The 20795-nt window shown below is 28.9% G+C and overlaps 1 protein-coding gene across 1 annotated transcript in view; it reads left to right on the forward strand.

The window, feature by feature from the left end:
- Window positions 1-2926: 2926 nt before the first annotated feature.
- The window catches only part of ETHR (ecdysis triggering hormone receptor), a 44347-nt gene continuing 26478 nt past the window's right edge, over window positions 2927-20795 (forward strand). The window contains exons 1-3 of the mRNA XM_018445797.1: window positions 2927-3017; window positions 3142-3257; window positions 4315-4477. Coding sequence (XP_018301299.1) covers window positions 2927-3017; window positions 3142-3257; window positions 4315-4477 — 370 coding nt within the window. The remainder of the gene's footprint in view (window positions 3018-3141; window positions 3258-4314; window positions 4478-20795) is intronic.

Here is a 20795-nt window from a genome sequence, read left to right on the forward strand (position 1 = left end):
AATATGAAGATTATGAAGTACGAAATTAAACGAATTTATAATGAATGATCAATAACAATAAATTAATAATAAAATGTTATACTTAAAATGTCAACATTTAAAGAAGTTATTTTCACTTATTGATATATAAAAATTGAATGAAGTTGAATTGATTCGTTAAATTTATTAATGATCCATATTTAAAATAGAGAATTAATAAATATAATCTATTAGATAATTAATTTAAACAAAATTATTTGATTAATTATTATGATTTTTAAAATTTTAGGTAGATTACTAATTACATTGAAAATCAATTTTCTAGATCAAATTTCTAAACTAAAATCGTTTATGTTAAAATCATATTATAATAAAGTGCAAAATAAGCTTCATAATAAAATATCACGCAATTATTTAATTTGAAAATTTATGTGGGAAAACTGTTAGAACATTAATATGAATGTTATGAAATACAATTAAATTAAGTTCTACCCAGTTTACCCAGTTATATGTTTTATGATATTTAAAAAGAGAGATGATGTTAATTTATTAATTATCACAGATTCGCACGTGTGATAAAAAAAATACTATAAAGACGGAAAGAGCGCGCATGCTCTTGACGAAAGGGAGGCGCATTCGAGAGTTTGTGGCCAGTTGAGTTCCGTGTTCCATTCAGTTTACCGGCACTATTTGCACGGTTCGGGTTCCTTCTAACACGTGCAGCTTGACAGACCAGTGATGACAGGAAACGCATCATGTGACTGCAATGCCGTCGTAATTTCAGTCAGTTGTCAATGCGCGTTGAAACGGAAGTCACGGGTCTGTGCATAAGCAAGGAACATGTTTCGAACCACCTGTGAAGGCAACCTGACGAGAATTACGATCGAAACGTTGCGTGAAATTCGATAACACGGATACACTAGTCTGAGTGAATCCTCAATCGTGGATTTATTTGCGGTAAAATTGTGACATCTCGATGCGCGATGCACAAATTGTCCACGTGGTTGATTAAAACGAAATAAATCATATTTAATACACAACAAGTAAGAGTTAAAGTCCATAACGTCAAAATTCTGTTTAACTCTAGGAAATGCGATAGCGAGTGATATGCGTAATCTGATTGAATTACTTAAAATTAATAAATCGATGATAAATTATCGGCGGTTCCAAGCAGATTGAATCGGCGAGTTATTAGAATTGAGTCAATCGTGACTAGAAAGTTTTATTTTTGAAAGGAAAGCAATTAAGGAAATGATTAATGAAAGCCCTACTAGTTAGCCGATAGTTCATTAAGTTCGTTCCTTCTGAGAAATTATTGAATCGGTTTTCTCATTAATTACAAACAATGTTGATTTGCGCAATCCTGTACTTCGATATTGGAATTGCTGTACCTGAAAGAATTTTTGCTAAATGACATGGAACGTATTTTGTCAATGAAAACAATTGCTTGTGGAATGCAGAATCTTGTTGAGAATTTAATCGCGTGTGTTGATCAATCGTAGATTTCGAATATGGGATACGCGAAATGCTTGTTCGATAGTACTACTGATAATGGAAACACGTGAAGCATTCTATTTGAGATCGAATTGTCAATATTTCAAGCATTTTAAACCCTCGATGATCTTTCTGCCGAACTCGAGAGACGCTAAAGATATTGCTGTAGAGGCATTCTTATTCCTAACTCTTTAATTGATAAGTAATTTATTATGAGAAATTACGGAAATACACGGACAGAATTGTCTTTTAAAATTAACTCTGAAAATAGTTGTGATACAATATAATATTTAAAAAATTTTTACCATGTACTTCAGTAAAATTAATCAAACTTATTATATATTTTATTGTAGTTTTATTAATGAATGAGAGAAATTTACATAAAATTCTTCGAAATACAATATTGTCCCAGAACTAAAAAAAAATTCTCTCCGTGTGTAGAAATAGGATTTTATCATATCATAAGATTTTTACCAAAATAATGCAAAAAGAATGAATAAATTTAATATTAGTTTATATTAAATGGTTTAATATATTTTTTTATTAAATTCAATCCGGTAAAAAGGTTCTGGAGTAAAAGTATATTCAACATACATCGTTTCATTTGATGGATGAGACTATACATTCAGCAAACGAATTCTGTTAAAATCACTCATAAGTAAAGCTACATCTAAAGTGTGAGAAAGTTAATAATGTTAATCGGACACGGAATACGCTTCCTCGAGTCGTGAATTCTCGTCAAAGTTGTAGAAACATTCATCCGAAGCTTTCTGCAAATTAACATTCTCACCGTCTGATCAAAGCATTAAATGAAGTTCCTGTTTTAAATGAAGAAGCCAATCAGTTTTGTGGAATGATCAAATTCTCGCTATCTCGTTGAGAGCTTTCCACACCGTATCGAGATAATTAACGGTGAATGTATCGCGACCAGAGACCTGATGATGTCACTTAACGTTTCCGAATCGGCGAAAGTGGTGGCTATCTTAAAGCAGGCAAAAACGGTAAGTCGAATTCGCGTCGCGAAACACCGTGATGCCATTGCGCACCTACGATTCCTAATGGATTTTCTCGGGCTGCAACCCAACACACGACAATCCGTCATCGAAACGCACGAAACTCCAATGCCGAAAATTGTCGCGGCACGGCGGAAAGTGCTGCCGACATAAAATTAAAATTCCTCCTTTGAAAATGCAAGAGAAACCGAGCTTGTACGTAACCGTGCTTGTACGTAAAACCTGTAAATACATAACTTAAACGGTGAGCTACCTGATACCTCCCTCCACCTAAGTGAAAATACGTGATAGCGTGAACGTATCATATGTCACAAGGATACATGTGATAGTGAAAGAATATGAAATAGTTTAAAAACGAGAAGAGACCAGCGAAAAAACGACGGAAGAACAACATTTTGGCAAAAGGAATTAAGGTGCATTGTAATTCCACACTTGAAAAAATGCTGACAACGATGTCTACCGTCGCGTTCGAATTGAATTCGTCTTATTATACGACGGCGATCGGCAACAGCGCGCTCGATGGATTCTCAGGTACTCCCAAGATTATATGGTATAGTCGTAAAACGATGGTATTACATTAATTAAAAACACTCGGGACACTTATCGTGAAATATGTCTGGAGGATCTTAAGTATCTTGTAACTACATAATTCCAGTAATCGAGTCGGAGAATGCTACTTCCGCGCTGTACATGCTGCCTGCCTACATAAGAACGACTTCGATGGTTACTTGCATTATCGTGATGATCCTAGGCATAGTAGGCAATCTAATGGTAATGTTAATTTACATTTTATTAATATCAAATACGTAACATACATGCGTTAGACTCCGCGAGTAGGGTAAATTAAATATTCATATCGCGATGCATATAATTCGCAATTCACAGTCAATTCGGATATACTTACCAAATAAAGTTAAAGTAAACGCAAGCGATTCTGAATTTGAGTTCTCTTCAGTGCGAAAGTCAAGTATAAACTACATACTTAGTATTTGGATTTGATATTAATAAATTGAAATAAAATAGTAATATTACTGGGGAACTCCAAGAATAAATTTGATACAAGTAAAATGCCTGTGAGGATTTAAATCCCGAGTCGAAACGTTTGCGTTTACTTTAACTTATTCATTTGGCAAATACATCTTAATTGGTTGCAAATTATATCTATCGCAATGTGAATATTTAATTTACACACCAACATTCCCCTTACAAAAATCTAATACTGGCAAATTTATTATTGAATGATAATAATTAATTATTTATTTTGGAGTACAAAAAGTATTGAACAACAATGCTTTTAATATACATAATATAAAATGGCTGAAATTAAAAAATAAATAAGAAAATGTTAAGAAGGGCTACGAGCCAAATAAACAACTTTAATAAATAACTTACAAACGTTTCGACTCTTATCGAGTCATTATCAATGTTACGTATATAAATATCGAAACGGTTTCGATTCAACGGTGTTCAACGCAATGACAAATTAATAAATTATATGTGAAATTTAGTGGTAAAATTAGTTAACATTAAAGTTAAACGAGTGCTTTTAATACTTAGAATAATTACTGTCTTTCAGTATTGGTTAGTATTAGATTTCTGTAAAGGTCGGAGGCTCACATAGGCATTTCACTTGTATTAGACATATTTTTGGAATCCACTAATATTATTTTACTTCAATTTATTAATATCAGTTGCAATTGCACTTACAATCAATGAAAATATCAAAAGTATAATTTAATCGCCGTTTTTATTTACAATCTGTATTATCACTATCGATGTATCAATCTTTAGAGTCAGTTGCTGTAGCTTTCGCGTGTAATATTCTCAGGTGCCGTTAGTCGTGTTGCGGGGGAAAGACATGAGGAACAGCACAAACATCTTCCTGGTGAATTTGAGTGTCGCCGACCTCTGCGTGCTCGTGATTTGTACGCCTACAGTGTTAATCGAAGTCAATTCTGGTCCGCAAATTTGGCCACTCGGCGAGCATATGTGTAAGTTCAAATTGAAAAAGCATGACGTATTTTGGTGTAGGTATCTATTCCTATCATCAACCGCGTGCACAGCCACTCGACAATGGCGCAATGATTTGTCAGGCCGGCTAAATCCAAAAATATCAAACATCACATATTTCTTCAATGGACATTGATAAACCCACGTCATCCCTTTTTCTTCTCACGAACCCACGCGTGGTTCATTAACTAACACACACATTTCTGTTGCGTCACGGAGGCTCGAATATTCGGACCAATTCTCGTCTCGAATTCGCCTCGTATTTCAGTTCACGGTCGCACAAACGTCATATCGCACACATTGATACATTATTCATTCTCTAAAATATTAGCATGCGCAAAAAGCAAATTATGGTAATATTCATATATTGATGCCGTTATCTTATCATATTTTTAACTACTTTTATTCTTTGAGTTATTACGCCACGAAATGAGTTTATACAAATTTCATCTAGTTTTGTTATGATAAATACAACATCTGAATAACATACATGTATAATGTGCATTTATAAATATGCATGTATAACTATACGCATAACGTGACAAATTACACATACATACATTTAACATAACAAATTGATAACATACGTGTTAATTATTAGAATAGTTAATATTAATTTCTATGTTGCGACAAATAAAATTCTAATTAACTTTTAATTGAAGATACGTTGAAATTCGATATATCAACGTTTCACAACATGTAGAGAAAATTTTAAATTTTAAATTTGATGATGCTATAATTAATTGCACGCGTACACGCGTTTTATAGGAAGTAGGAAAAACGCGCTTTTCTTCGATTGCAATAATTTAAGCATCAATATCGTTGGACGCTAAGAATAGTTTAACTCGTTTTGTTTCGCATTGCGGCGGAATGATGAATGCAAACTTTTATCTGGAGTGAACGGAAACGTCAATGCATCGCAGAAGCATTGCTGATTTTTTAAAATTGACAGAAAGTATCCGATCTCGTTTCATCTTTATTGGATTGACGAAAAGAAAAAATGTCATGTCTTTTTTCCTACATATCATACATTGCAGATACGCGAATAAATTGCAAACTCGGCGGATCGATATTAAATCTAACTTAATTTCATTCCATTTCTCTCAGCTGATCATATCATTTTTTGAGATAATGTTGTCCGATTTTTGACGAGAGCGATAGGAATTGTTTTCGTATATGAAATATTCTGATTGTTCTACTGTTGTGTGTTTTTAACTTTTTTATTAATATTTACTCAAATTTCTTTTTCGAATTGACAGAAATAAATCTTTTTATTTATTCTATATTAATATCTAATAATTTGATTTTCCATATTTATCCGAATTGTGATAAAATAAATTTTTATACATATAATATTATACATATAATTGTGATAATATCAATTTTTATACATATAATAAATTACATTAAATTGAGAAATGAATTAATTTAACTACAAATTTTAATATATTTATTTTCATTTTATATTTTTCTCTATTAATTTTTTATTTTCAAAAGCAATCTTCATAAGCCTTTTTTGAAATTATTAATTGTATTGCATGGGGAAAACTTTAGAGAGAATAGTCAATTTGGCCAGTTAATATTGGCGATTAAATTATTTTCGAAAAATCAATGTGGTCTCTATACGAAACGAGATTGCTCTACTTTTGCAATGTTAGTTTCTTGATAATCTATATTGCAGGAACATATAAGGAAGAAAGAGACAAAAAGAGGGAGGTTCAGAAATCCTTCTAAAACATCACATGGGTGATCGTACTACAGCTATTCAAACTTTCATGAGCTTAGTACGAAGATGCGAAAATATCTGAGAGAAAAATGCTGTCGACACAAAAATAGTTTTAGTCCTTCTCACCATGCGGAGTTAATCGCGAACAAATGTGGCATATCATACACATGTATCGTTGAAAAATCATAATTACTATATCATTATTAAAACTCAGTGATTACTGCTAATTAAAATAGTTCTTTATGAAATGAAAAGAACGCTTTAAACTGATACCTCTTTCCGATATGTTAATTAAAATGACGGCAGTTTTCTTTTCAGTGATCAGATTAAGATTATTGTTAAAGAATGTTAGTATCTGCCGGTAACATTACTTTTGGATCAAAACACCGCACTTTAATAAACTAGCTTTTCAAAATATTCTCATAAATGTTTGATTAGTTAAACATTGTATATTATGATACAATTAAATACTTTTTTAAATAAATTTCAGTTTTTGCGAAATGATTTTTTTTGCTACAATGTAAATTTATGAAAATTAAAATATAAAATTGTATATTTTGTGATTTATTATTTTGAAATTATTGTGTGTAGTATTAGTTTATATCATAATTTTTGTATTTAGGAAATCATATTAATACGAAAGAAATGATTATATTATTAATGTTCAAAATTAAAGTAATTAAAATTCAAAGCCATATTTTTGATATGATAATTTTACTTTACTAATTTTTTAACAATTGGGCAAAAAAAAATTATAGTAAGAAGACATCTTTTTATTCATAGAAAACATAGTTTTTTCTTACGTATATCTTTATCTTTTGAAATTGATATAAAGACGATATTAAAGTTATCGATAATAAACTCGTTAAAATGTGACAAAAAATCAAACAAAACCTTTCGGAAACCTTTTACATAACTTTACAATATTTTAAACGCATATAAAAACATTTATCATGCGTGAAATGTCCAGAGAGTTAATCGACTAGCCTTTTATATATAATTACTAATATTTAATAAAAATTGTAATGTCAGTAATTTACGAAGCTGTATAGTTACCACAAAGGACTAACTTTTGCTAGGGTAATACCCTGCGGGACTTTACTAATTGCTGGACCACGGTATTGTTTACTGTCAATTTTGACCTATCTGTGATACACTAGCAAAGGATTTATATTTAATAAGAGTTAAATTCAAAGAGAGTTCGGTTTATCTCACGAGAATTTCTCTCTTATGTATTTTTTCACGTGAAATGCATTCTTAATCAACATCTTGTTTTTAATTTTCAATTGTAATGGTCAAAGCAAATTTTTCTATTATAGATAATAGAAAAATATTAGGAAAAGCATGTAATTTTTAAAAATTAGATTATATCTATATATAAAATATTATATTTATAACAAAAATTTTTTTAGATAATTTTTTAACGAAACAAATTATAATTGAAAACTTACAATTAAGTATTTTTTCTATTTTTATTATATTATTTTAAATAAATTTAATTAATTAATTTGCTTACACTTTTTATAAATAATTTATATTATTTTTTTAAATAAATAAACAATAATTTTTTTTTAATTATTAAATTAAACGCGATTATTTATCTGATGTTAATTAAACTATTTTTATGATAATTACGTACGTATTTTGTATTTAACTGTGAATTTGAGAACAATCTAAAAACAGTAAAGAGACTAAAAGCCATAGCAGTTTTTGCTTTGCGAGTAAACAATATTATTGCAAATCTACGAGTGAGTGCATAAAAGCGAATAAAATGGTGTGCAACTTTCGTAAATCGCATTTGCATTTGTTACATTATCAAGAAAAGTGTTTTCTTAAAAGGATAATGAAACTCGCAATATAGTACAGCTAATGCCTAAATCAATATAAATGAAAGGTAAAAGATATTAATTGCTTTCTATATACATAGTTAAAGTAAAAATTAATACTTTTAGCGATATTATATTCTTTCCAGAAGCTTTCTTCAATAAATTATAGAACAATTTAGCAAATCGATGAATTAATAAATGCTTTTTTTATTGAAATCATTACCATTTCTTTTTGTTCATTTGCGATAATGACATGAAGATAATGATTCAGTTTTACGTTTTTTTTAATATCTCTCCATTTTATGGCGCAGTTATTAAAGATGTTTTAAGAAGCAATTGATTCTTTTGTATTACGTTCCGTAAATTAAAAAAGTTAATCATTGAAAATGAAATGGAAAGAGAAAAGAAAATATTGTATATACTACCTTTACAAAAATTATTTGTTACACAGTTAAATCAATAATTATTTGACGATCAGATACTTCTAATATAATGAAAAAAATCTCATGATATAAAAACATTAATATAATACGAATAACAAATTAAATTTATCGATTATTAATTGTTTTCAAAATTGTGATGATATTGTGAATGATATTCAATCAATATCGTTGCCGCCAGTTGTTGACACGTTTTATTTACACGTCAAATAATTCTCATTCGATCAGCACTACTAACGAACAAACATCGAGATGTCCGTGCTCGTAAACCATCGTTGGTACCATATGGCGTAGATTCTTCCGGTTTACAATTCCTTACGAGCGACCGCCTATATATTTCGACTCCCTGATCTCTTTTGCTCGGAAGAATGCAAGAGATGGCGAAATGCGGAGGCAACGGGAGGATCGAATCAGCCGGGTAGCGAGAACGTCGTGAGGGGTCTTTACAGGCTATATGAAACGCGTTTATCGTGGAGGGTCGCGCGAGGGTGGTCCAGATGGGGTGTGGTGTAAAGAGGGGGTAGCATTTAGGCGCGTCTGGGTTTTATGAGGCGCATACGGCGACGCGCGTCTTAAGTCGATGTCCTCCTCCTCCTCTTTTCCTTGACACCGGCATACCTCTCGTCCGGCATTCCACTCACGGTCGAGGCCGCGTTAACGTTTATTGCGACGTAAAACTCTCATGACGGTATGATCACAGGTATTTCACTTAGAAAGTGAAAAGTTTCCTTACACTCTCGCGATGATAAATCAGTCTAGCTCGTGCACGTCGTGATTACGTTCATGGAATTTTAATTACGTTCTTTGACTCTTTCCTAAGCTTAGTAATTCTATTCGGAATCATTAATTCTCAATACGCATTGTGACCTTATTATAAAATCCGTACAGCATTGCTGTTTTAGTGATGACTTTTGCTAAAGTAGTAATTTTATTGGCGATGACCGCCACGTTTCTTTTATTAGTGTCTATACTTATATATTATATGTTGCGCTATATATGTTATAAATTTCATATGCAATTGCGATTTATCACGTAAACTAAGTATTTATAGCATATAATAGCCATATGCTGATATTTTAACGTTATAAAAAAAATCAATTACAGAAAAATATCAATTCAATTATATCTATTATTTTTATTTATATTTTTGATAGTCAAACCAAATGTTTATTCAACTACACTCTAAATCCGTAGCAATGAAAATTTTACAGCTAACAAAAGTGAGTAGCAAAATCATTGCTTTAAATATGGGTTTTTACTGCTTTGAAGTTAATCTGTTACTCTTATTTAAAGGAGTGGACTATTTCATTCGATTAACCGAAGTGATTTAAGCATTAGTTGATAATGCATTGCAAGTTGCATTGGTCTGATTTACCGGGCGCTTAGTCTGCAACCTATACGATAGATGTCTTTGTTTAACCTATAGGTTAAACAAGAGCTATGTTTACACCGTGCATTTAAGCCGCGGCCTATACAATAAATGTCCTTGTTTATCCTGTAGATTAAACAAAGACACCTATTGTATAGATCGCGGACTAAGCGCCGCACAGTGTAATCGTAGCCATTGAATGTTACTGCAAGGAGTGAATATAGCAATATAGCACCGCTATGTCATTTGTCGCATGTTTATTGTTTGTCATGGTCGTTACGGGCATCTTGAGACGCATGTGACATAAACATGAGAGACAGATTAATTTATTTTACAAAAAATTATATACGTATATACCATTATATCATTAAACCATTATTTTACTATTAAATAGATTAAATTTATAACGTATATAATTTTTTCAAAAATTTATAATTAAAAATAAGGTTAATAGGTTAATAGATTGATAGCATGCTCTGCTCAAAATCTGTCTCCGCAGTCTTTGCTATTTGGATTTGGAATGACATTATTCTGTTATTATTCTAACCTCCAAATTCACTTCTTTTTGGAGTAAATTTTTCACTCAATTATCGAATGGATTTTCCATTTACATCTTGCAATAAAATTCACTGGTAGTAACATTGGCACAATTGCCACTAATGCCTGTATTGAAATTTCAATTTAATGCAGTGAAATTTCATTACAACAGATTTAGAGTGTGCTTGATATAAAGTATTTAATTATCGAAGACTTTTGTGTGACGTATCATATATTTTTCTTTATTCTTTAAACAGGAAGACTGATGATCAATACGCAAATGTAACAAATTTAGCAAGCCGCTTTTTAATGATCATAACAAGAAAATATTTGCAGTTCTCATTGCAGTTTAATATAGCGATTTTTAATTATTCTGCTCATTATACAGAAAGGGTACTTTATATGTAATCTACTATCTAAATATTAATCTAACAATAAGTATTATATATATAATCAATATAAAGCTTTTGTTTGTGTCAAAATTCTCAAACGAAAAAATTCGTGAAAATATAACATAAACAATTTTTCTTTTATGAAACAAAATATCACCACTGTGTCGATGAATCTGTTGGATTTTTATTTTGCTTGTTGATGCAAAACTTTTGCGTAACATGAAACATCGACATGTTATCGCTACAATAGGGAGAAACATTTAAAATCATAAACCTCGTACATTTGCAATATTTCTCCTCAAAAAGTTTCAAATCCGATTAAGAGCTTGATCTAGAATTATTCTGAATCTATGTCTTTTTATTAAAAATCTTAAAAATTATAGGTAAATGTTGTCTTTTAATATGTAAAAAAATAATAATGGAAGTTAATAAAAATATATATACAAGATACTTCTTAATTAAATTAAGTTCCGAGTTTGCATGTAGTTTTAGATATGGATATTGTGTGGGTAATAACTTTCTCCCTTCTTGCTTCTTTTTTTCTTTGTCCGGATTATATTATTCGCTATAAGTATTCGCGTTCTATACAATTTCATTGTCGCTGAACAATGACCAGCGATATGTAGGCCTCTATAATTCTTCGTCAGAAATTATGATACTGTTGAATGTATGTTATCATAAAAGAGATTTTTCTACTTACAATTAGCACGATTATGAAACTTCTTGATCGGTGATTTATAAGAGAACAGAGTATAACGAATAAAACAATTGTCTAAATAAATTTAATAAATTCATGATCATAATCTATCTTTTTTTCTATAGGAAACAATGAAATCTAATTAGATATTTATATATGATTAAAAATAATGAAAAATAGAAAATCTATTATGTGATTAATTGTTTTATTTTAAGCAACTTTTAACAACTAAATTATGACATAGCTTCCTATTTTTGACATGTTGTGTTGCATGAACAACTTGGTATGTTAGTTATTATCACGTCAAATCGAAATAAAATTTACAAGTTTATTCTATTATTTATTCGAGTAGTTATTTATTCAATTTCATAATAAATATTATATTATTCATCTTTTATTTTGTGTGTTTTAAACATTTATCATTAACTATTATTTATAATTATTGATCTAAAAAATTTGCTTCTTCGAAAAGATTATAAAAAACAATAAAATGCATAAGGACAAAAAATTTGTGTTGTATATTAATTTTCTAATTTTTATTTTGAATTAAAGTAAGTAAAAAAGTAAACACATAAAAAATAAAGAACACACATTTTTTATTTTTCATTATACGCTCCTTTCATTTAACTTTTATTTATTTCCGTATTTGCAATTTTCGTCATGAAAGCAAATATACCATCAAAGTATTTCATCAGTGCAGTCAACTTTTTGTTTTTTCTTCGTGTAATTATACCGTTATAATGATTCTTTTTGAGGCACTAAACAGAAAATTTTATTCTACATTTGTTTTGAATGTCGACATGATTTCAATGCATCGTCTGCAGTAAAAGAATAACACATTTGTTTCATTACTATTGTAAATTGATCTTTTCTGCTCTTTGACGTTCTGTATGAAGCTATAGGAGCTTTATCTTGCGAACCAGATGTTACATATATCTATATAAATGAATATAAATTTTTCACTCTTAAAAAAGAAAAATTTAATAAATTGAAGTATGTGAAATATCTAGCTCGAGATTGCTAAGCAAAATTAGTAATAGAAAAAATCAAAACATGAGCAACGTTTATTGGATTCATTCAACGATGAAATAATTAAATTTCATTCGACGATAAGATGACGCTGAAAATTTACTCACTGTTATAGATATAAATATTTAAATTTAATGTTAAATGTATTGTGTTTAACCTGTGATACGACTTTATGTTTTTAATATATTGTAAGGAATAGATGTAGTTGTCACGGAAACATGTTTCAGACTGAATATTTATTAATTTTTATTAAGCTATTATTGTTTGATTAGAAACTGAAGTTTAACAGTTTAATTATTAATCGATAAAATAAAATTCGATAAAATTTATAAGTATTAATGTATGCAAATTTATGCAATATCATACAATAGGAGTAAGAAGTGATCTGATTAGAAAGAAATAACGATTTAAAGACATAAAATCTTAATTATGTTCGGCAGAGATTGTGAAAATGGTTTATAGTTATATTTCAGTCTATAAATATTACTCCGTTAAAGTGTTTTGATTTTCATCATTAGAGTCAAGCAAAAATAAACTGCAGATGTTACCGATTAGATGTCTACGATGAGAAGTTCAATCTGTCTGGAATTTGCTGTAGAACAGGTTTTAGGTGTTGTTATTTCGCGAATGCAACGTGTTGTGTCGGCGGTTATCATTAGAACGAAATGACATATAGGAAAAGACAAATGATAGTTCTAACAAACATAACATTCAGCCGTGAAGATAAATCCGTATGCAAACATAATGGGTCTGCATCTGAAGGAAACGAGTTTGAAAATTAAATTTTTGTCGTTTTACCTAAATTCAAGTTTAGACTATTCGTATATATCTTTAAGTCTGACAGATCTATTGGACAAGATCAGTTGGATAATTTGAAGTTTTAGCTTGAAATTATCAAATTGTTCTAATTGCTTGAAAATCAAAAAATTTTGAGTAATCATATGGTTGTATCGGCAATTGAACTAGCAGCAATTATTTCGGTACATTTCGACATTCGAAATACTGTGTAATAATTTTTCGAGTTCTTTTCGGTACATTATCGATTTACTGTAGCGTCTAATTACGCGACTTTTGTGATAATCAGTGCCATCGTATCTTTGTTTACCAAGGCATTATTATTATGCATTATTGTAATGTGCACATTGACGTTGGTATGAAATTGAAAAATATTTGTCTCGTTATACATTGCATGATATGCAATCAGCGAAGATAAAATCGATATGCATTACGTCGAGGTTTAATGCAATAAGTGCAACGTCAATTCTTGTTAGCCATCATTAGCGAAATTTCCCAGGTTAAATAAACAATGAATGTTCTTAACAAAGCATACTGACTTTGATGGCAATTAATTTTTTTTCACAGTCATTAAGCGCATATTAACGCATACTGGCAGTAATAGCAGTGCCTCATTACTAAATGTTTAAGATGCTAGTTTTTGCTAGAATGCTCACTAATTGAAAGGTCGAAAGCTTGAATAAATTGTATGGTACAAATCTTCATTCATTATTTTAACTCTAAGAGGATTTACTCAAATTTAACTTCTATTTCAAACATTGATTTCTTATATTTGAGTTTCTTATATTTTTTTTATATTTTCTTATATTTTCTTATATTTGAATTTTATCTATAAGTTATATCTTATGAGACAAACAGAGCAGAAGATCATGTTATTTATAAGAAAAAATTGATAATTTTTCATTTATTTTTACAATATATATATAAGTAGCAAACTATAAAGTAAAAGACATCTTCGATAAATGATATCTTTATACATAGGATTTATTTGCAATTATTTTCAACAGTAATTTATGAATATAATTGCATTTTATATTGAAATTGATTGCGATTTAATTTGCATTTATTCGTATATTGTCTACAAATGTGATAGTATTTATAATTTCTTAATAATATATAGTAATTTACAAACTAATAATAAAAGAAGATCTCTAATAATTAAAGAGAGTAAAATAAATTAATAACTTATAAATAAATAAATAAAATAATATGTATATATATAAATAAATAAAAATAACTTATAAATATACGAGTTAAAGAGAGATGAGATATTTGAAACTTTAGTTTTTACGAAGAAATTTTACGAGTACATGGTTAAACGTAGTACGTAATACGTACAAAATACACCATGAGAGCTTCCGAGCTATTAAATTATATAATTGTGTTTAATTTGAAATTAACTGCACTTACTACATAAATCCGTAGGAAAATATCAATTCAATTGTTTTCAATTTATGGACTAATACTAACTCGGTGAAAAAATAAAGATTGGAACAATGAAGAACCATTATTATAATCGATAAAAATACCGTTTTCTTGTAACAAATATAATTACGATGCAATATTATTTGCTGCAAAATGAATGATATTGCGAGTGTATTTACATTTTATGATTATAATTTTGACAGAGATTATTATATTATAGGCAGATATAAAAAAAATTTATTGTTATACATATATAGGAATTATTTCATTTTTACATTAAACCATAAACGGTTCGCAAATAATAAAATAGAATGTTTGTGTAATTAGCGATATTTATTTATTAAATGAATATTTCACTATCGCATGCATATTGACACAAATATCACAAAAAGTTTATTGAGGCGATATTCAGTTTTAGAAATATTTTATTTTATGACTTTGGATTTGCGGAGTATACTGTTGTGGAACATGAACGCAGATAATTTGTAGTTTTTGAATTATAATACGTTTCCCAGATTCTAATAAATCATTCGTGATCTACTCTTTTTACTAAATTTAGAATTAAGATTTTTTCATAAATATATATCGAAACAGGGGATTAATACTTTTTGTAATTTTTTTTAAATTGGAACTTTTTTACAAAATCCATTCCAGTAAAAAATTTAATCGTCAGAAAAAAATTTGATTAAAAATATTCATTATAATCAATTTTTATTTTCGCAATACACTGCTTAACGTTGCTATTTTACTGATCTGGATATGTGTCGCGATCAACGAACTTAAAGAAAATTTTGAATAGTACGGAAAAGAGAGGGAATAAAAAATTACTTGTCCGAAGAAATGCGATATAAAAGTTACATTAACCGGAACCATCTGAATAGGAATTCGATTTGTACATCTGGGCCGCATCTGATAGGCAAAGTAGGTTGAAGATGACAAATAATGCTACGTCACGCGATGCTATGTGATAGCATATACCTTTACTACTCTTTTTCACTCACAGCGATATAAAAGCTAATAAAACGTTCATTAAAGAATAATCCTTTACAATCACTCTTACATCATCTTACAACATCTCGAACAGTTATATCTTGACTTATGCCAAGATTAATGCTATTTGTACATTTCGTTGATGGACAAATATTTGAATTTTTCCTCTCTTGCACCTCTCTGCTTCTCTTAATAAAATTTTTCAATTTACAATTAATTTCTTCTAGTCTTAAAGAGCAATACGCAAATGAATTTACAATGGAGCGGCAGTGAAATCGTGCAGTTAATTGCTATATTTCGAATAAAAAATCTTGATCAATTAACTGAAACGACTATAATGACGATAATGTGCGGTATTGAACACCATCGACTGAAAATATCAAACATTTTTGCGTGAATTGTGGAAAAAAATCAAATAATTCTCCATTATAAACGACATCGTAATTCAATATACATGATTTACGATATTGTATTTCAGACATAACCATATTTCAAATATAATAAATAATTTTTATCTCATAACATCTCATATTACCATTTTTTACGATAGAATTCTCTTTTTGTTGTCAGTTGTTTAGGAATAAAATCCGCAAGTTGAGAGACGTCAATATTTGTGCAAGTATTATTATGTAGTAGTGAATATATTGAAGTGTCCTTATCCACGATATCGCGAAGAGTTGCTATGAGCTACATTTCACTTCACACACCATCTGTAAAATATATTTATTGAATTTATTATTAATATTTATTATTAATTGTTTATTAATTATGTTATGACAGAAGAGTTAATTTTATCCTCAATATTATTTCCTACTTTTTAAATACCGTATTTTTCTCTTGACTTCAAATGATTTTTACAAAGAATTCTTGTTACAGCTATCTTCAGATACAACACAAAAAGTTAAATTACAGAATTTCGTATAGTAGCTCAAAAGACGAACATTTCTACAGAGAATGCTGCTACGTCTTATACTATTTAATTACGTTTGATTTTATTTGTCAGGAATAAATGTTCAGGAAATATACTTTATTAAGTTTTATATAAAAAGAAGAATATATATATCGAGCGAGGGTTAACGGATTGGGAATAATTTTCCGAAGAAATATCCTCAAATAAAGACATACGCGATTAAAATATTATGATTATGTTTAAAATTGTGATTATTTTTAAATATTGAAGGTTCTACTTCTGTATTAAATAATCAAAAATTTACATATTACCTTTCTTAAAAAGAAATTCTACAGAATTTAGCTTTTGAAATTATTTGAAATAGAAACAAAAATGAGAGAGAGAGAGAAAACCGAATAAAATGTACAAAGTAATTTTATAAAGTGTTTCTTTGTGTTGATAGTTATATTTATATTATGACATTCCATTAAATTAGAATTAATTGTTAACTTTTAGTAAGTTAAAATTATTTTGTGATATGTATGAAATTGTTTATTAAAACTAATATGAGCTAATAAAAATTAAATTAATTATAAATTGCTAATTAGTTTTTCCGATACATTGAATATAACATTTATTTTGTTGACCACAAGAAATATAATACATTTTATAAATTTTATTATACTTTCAAATTTTTGTACAACATAATAATTTATAAGTTAGCGAATCAATTAAGAAAAATAAAGTAAAGTGCAATGTAAGTAAATCTAGAAATAATTTAGAAATGTGAGGTCAATAGAAGATCTAACAAAGGTCCTTTTAGGGTTAAATAATAGAATGTGTTTTTCTTCTCTTAAGAAGTTTATATTTCTGGAGGTAATTGATTTCTTCTTTTCTATTCAATTATACTCATAAATCGGAGTAGTGGGTAACAACTGGTATAGGTGCGTAATGGAGCGCTTTCGCAAATGAAAACATCAGAAAATGGAACAATGTTATTTCATTTTATAAATTTATTATTGTTATTAAAAAGTATTAAATGTAAATTTAAAGTTTTTAATTATCGAATTTATTTATTATATAAATTATTACATTCATTATTTTGTCGAAAAAATCATCAAAATTATAAACAGTACTTTGTTGTTAAAGCTTACAAGATTACGATATAAAAACTCGGAATTTTAAGGGTCTGAGAAATTTTCAACATAGTTTGAAATATAATATTTAGTATGTATATATATATATATATTTATTTATTAGCATGAATGAAAGCTGTGTGACAAATTATTGTCAAATATATCTGTCCAAGCTGTTCCGAACGAAAAGCACACGACTTGTCTCCCGTCTGCCACTTCGTGGATAGTTTTTGGACAGCCGCCAAAGCCCATTATCATCACATTCGTTTCCGCTGCATATAACGTAATTTGCACATGCAAGGATTCTTCGTTCTTTTCTTTTTTTTACGTCTACCCTATGCTGCCTTTTCTTTGTGCACAAAAATGTAATTTTTATTCGCGCTTGTGATTGCAGCTCTAATTAAAATGTACGAATGATAATTATTCTATGTTAGTAATTTTATTAATGATGCTTAGTGATCTGTGATTGAGTGAAATGACAGATTGAACGAAAATATTCTTACATTGATATAGTAATTCTTGAATTTCATAATTAAATGATTTTACAAACTTGATATTTTATTCTGGATCTTTCTCTCTCTCTCTCTCTCTCTCTCTCTCTCTCTCTCTTTCGCTCGCTCACATTAATCTAAAATTTTCTAAGATAAGGATATATTATCTTCTAATGCACAGGTGAAATTTATTTACTATTTTCTCTGTTTCAATAAATCATCGTTAATTCTTCATTTTTTTTCTATACTATAAATGTTTGGGATAATGTTCTGATGTTAAGGAAAATTGGGTCTCGTTGGCACAAGAGGTAAGTTGGCATTGCGTTCCATTTATATATTTGTGGCAAAAGAAAATTACTGCAAAATATCTCTTTTATAACATAGATACTTCTCTCTATTAAGTTTCACTTAAATTAAACAAGTATTACAATAGAAAAAGAAAAATCTAATTCAAGAGCAGGCAAGTAAATTTTTGACCATTTCATAATTTCATATTAATGTCCTTCGGCTTAAGGAAACAAATCTAAGTGATGTATTATTAGTTAAAAGAAAAGTGTTTGTCAGTATACAACATATTATTTTGAGTAACAACAGCAATTTATTACAATAAAATGGTCAAAATCAGACGTGTGTAGGGATGGGGTACTTTGGTTCATATCATAAGGAAAGGTTAGATTGACTTATTGTACCGCACATGTGAACATTCCTTTACAATTTAACTCTGACAAAACACTTTATATTTAATATTTCTGTATTAAAATAAGGTAGAACTAAAATAATTTATATTTGTTTTTCAGTAACAACATTTTGCTGTTTGACGATTACAAAATAACTTCGAAAGATACAATTTTTACTAAGAAGTACATATCTACTCTCTAATTTTAATTTCTACTACTTTTCTATTACGTTTTTGTTAATTTAACATAGAATTTATCACAAAGGCAATTTATACTGTGATATGTACCAATTTACCCCACATATTGGGGCAAGTTAACTACAATGCAACATGTTCGTATTTCATTTATTGCAGAAAGTAAACAGTGTATAGAACTATTATTAGCATGAAAATGTAGAGAAAGTTTCTCTCTGTCACACTGATGTATTTTAATCATAATAGTTAATTGTTTAAAAAATCTAATACCGCAAAATTGTGAAAACTGTGCCGACGAGACCCGATCTCCCCTACATTACTAAAGTACAGATTTAACATGTCCTATAAATAATAGAACACAAATTATGATTCGCGAGCGTTAATTAAAATATATGATTAGTTATTGATGCATAAATTTAACATAATTTTGTGCTGATGTATCATTCTCTTTTAATATCGCCTCTAATATTTTATCTTCGATATTTATTAATGAATATAGGACATATTCATATAAAATATAATTCATAAAAATTGAAAAATGATGAAATTTATTAATAATATATTTTATTCATTTGCAAGAATTGCTAAAAACCTCGTTACATGATTAAGAACTGATAATTAAAAACAGCAATTGCGTATGTATATATTAAGCTTTTCAATGTGTATCTAAAACGGGATATTTAGTGAACTCTCTTGTATAATATCGGCGTGTTTGAAGAAATGATTACAGAAATCGGTGAGTTACGACATGTAGTGTACTAACCCAAATAGATAATGAACAAATTAAGCGGGCCCTATCGCATCTTTACCCTCCTATGTTAATATAAACAGCGGTGAAGATAGCGATTGAATTTAATGAAAGTGACGTAATTAGAAGAGAAAACGTAAGAAGAAAACGCTTTATACTACATATGTAATTCCATACGTAATTCGCAAATTAATTGCGGATGCGTCCATCAATATTGCTAATTAACTATTATGATGCAAGATTGTTATTTTAGAACATCAACACTCGAAAATCTTTATTTAAAACCATTAATTTTGAAATGTTTGTATAATTAACAATTAATTATTGATAGGTACTTTATTGTTACTATGATTTTAGATCGTATTTCATTTCTTTGGCAAACATGACCAAATTTTAATGCGGAATAGTTCACATTTTGATATCTATTCAAAACGTCTCTGAATAAATATTCAAAGTAATGTTAAATAAATATTCAACTCATATTCGAAATGCATCAAAATCGACAATATATCTTGAATCTAGTCATTTATTATTTAATCTTTTATTATCTAACTATTACTCATCGTTTATTGGCAATTTTCCGCAAAGTATTTTCTTTTTCCGCTTATTTCATGATGGTAAAGAATCTTAAGAAGCTGTCGGCTTTAAAAAGTGGTAACTGAATTTCTTTCGTATGTTAGACTTCATCTCGTCTATTCTTTAATATCACTTATTTCAACCTTCTTCGATTTTGTAATTCTCTTTAGAATGGAAATTTCAATAGATAGGAATTACGAATTCTATACTTGAGAAATATCATGTTCAAATTCTTCGTGAATTACTCCATGTTAAAGTTGACCATTTATTATGAAATCATAATAGCTATTATTTAACTATGGATTAGTTCCGATTTCCGATAACGTGTTACTTTTACCACAATCTCGAACTTGCTGTGATTA

This window comes from Mycetomoellerius zeteki, unplaced genomic scaffold (genome assembly GCF_001594055.1).
Source record: "Mycetomoellerius zeteki isolate Tzet28-1 unplaced genomic scaffold, Tzet1.0 scaffold167, whole genome shotgun sequence".
NCBI classification, from domain to species: domain Eukaryota; kingdom Metazoa; phylum Arthropoda; class Insecta; order Hymenoptera; family Formicidae; genus Mycetomoellerius; species Mycetomoellerius zeteki.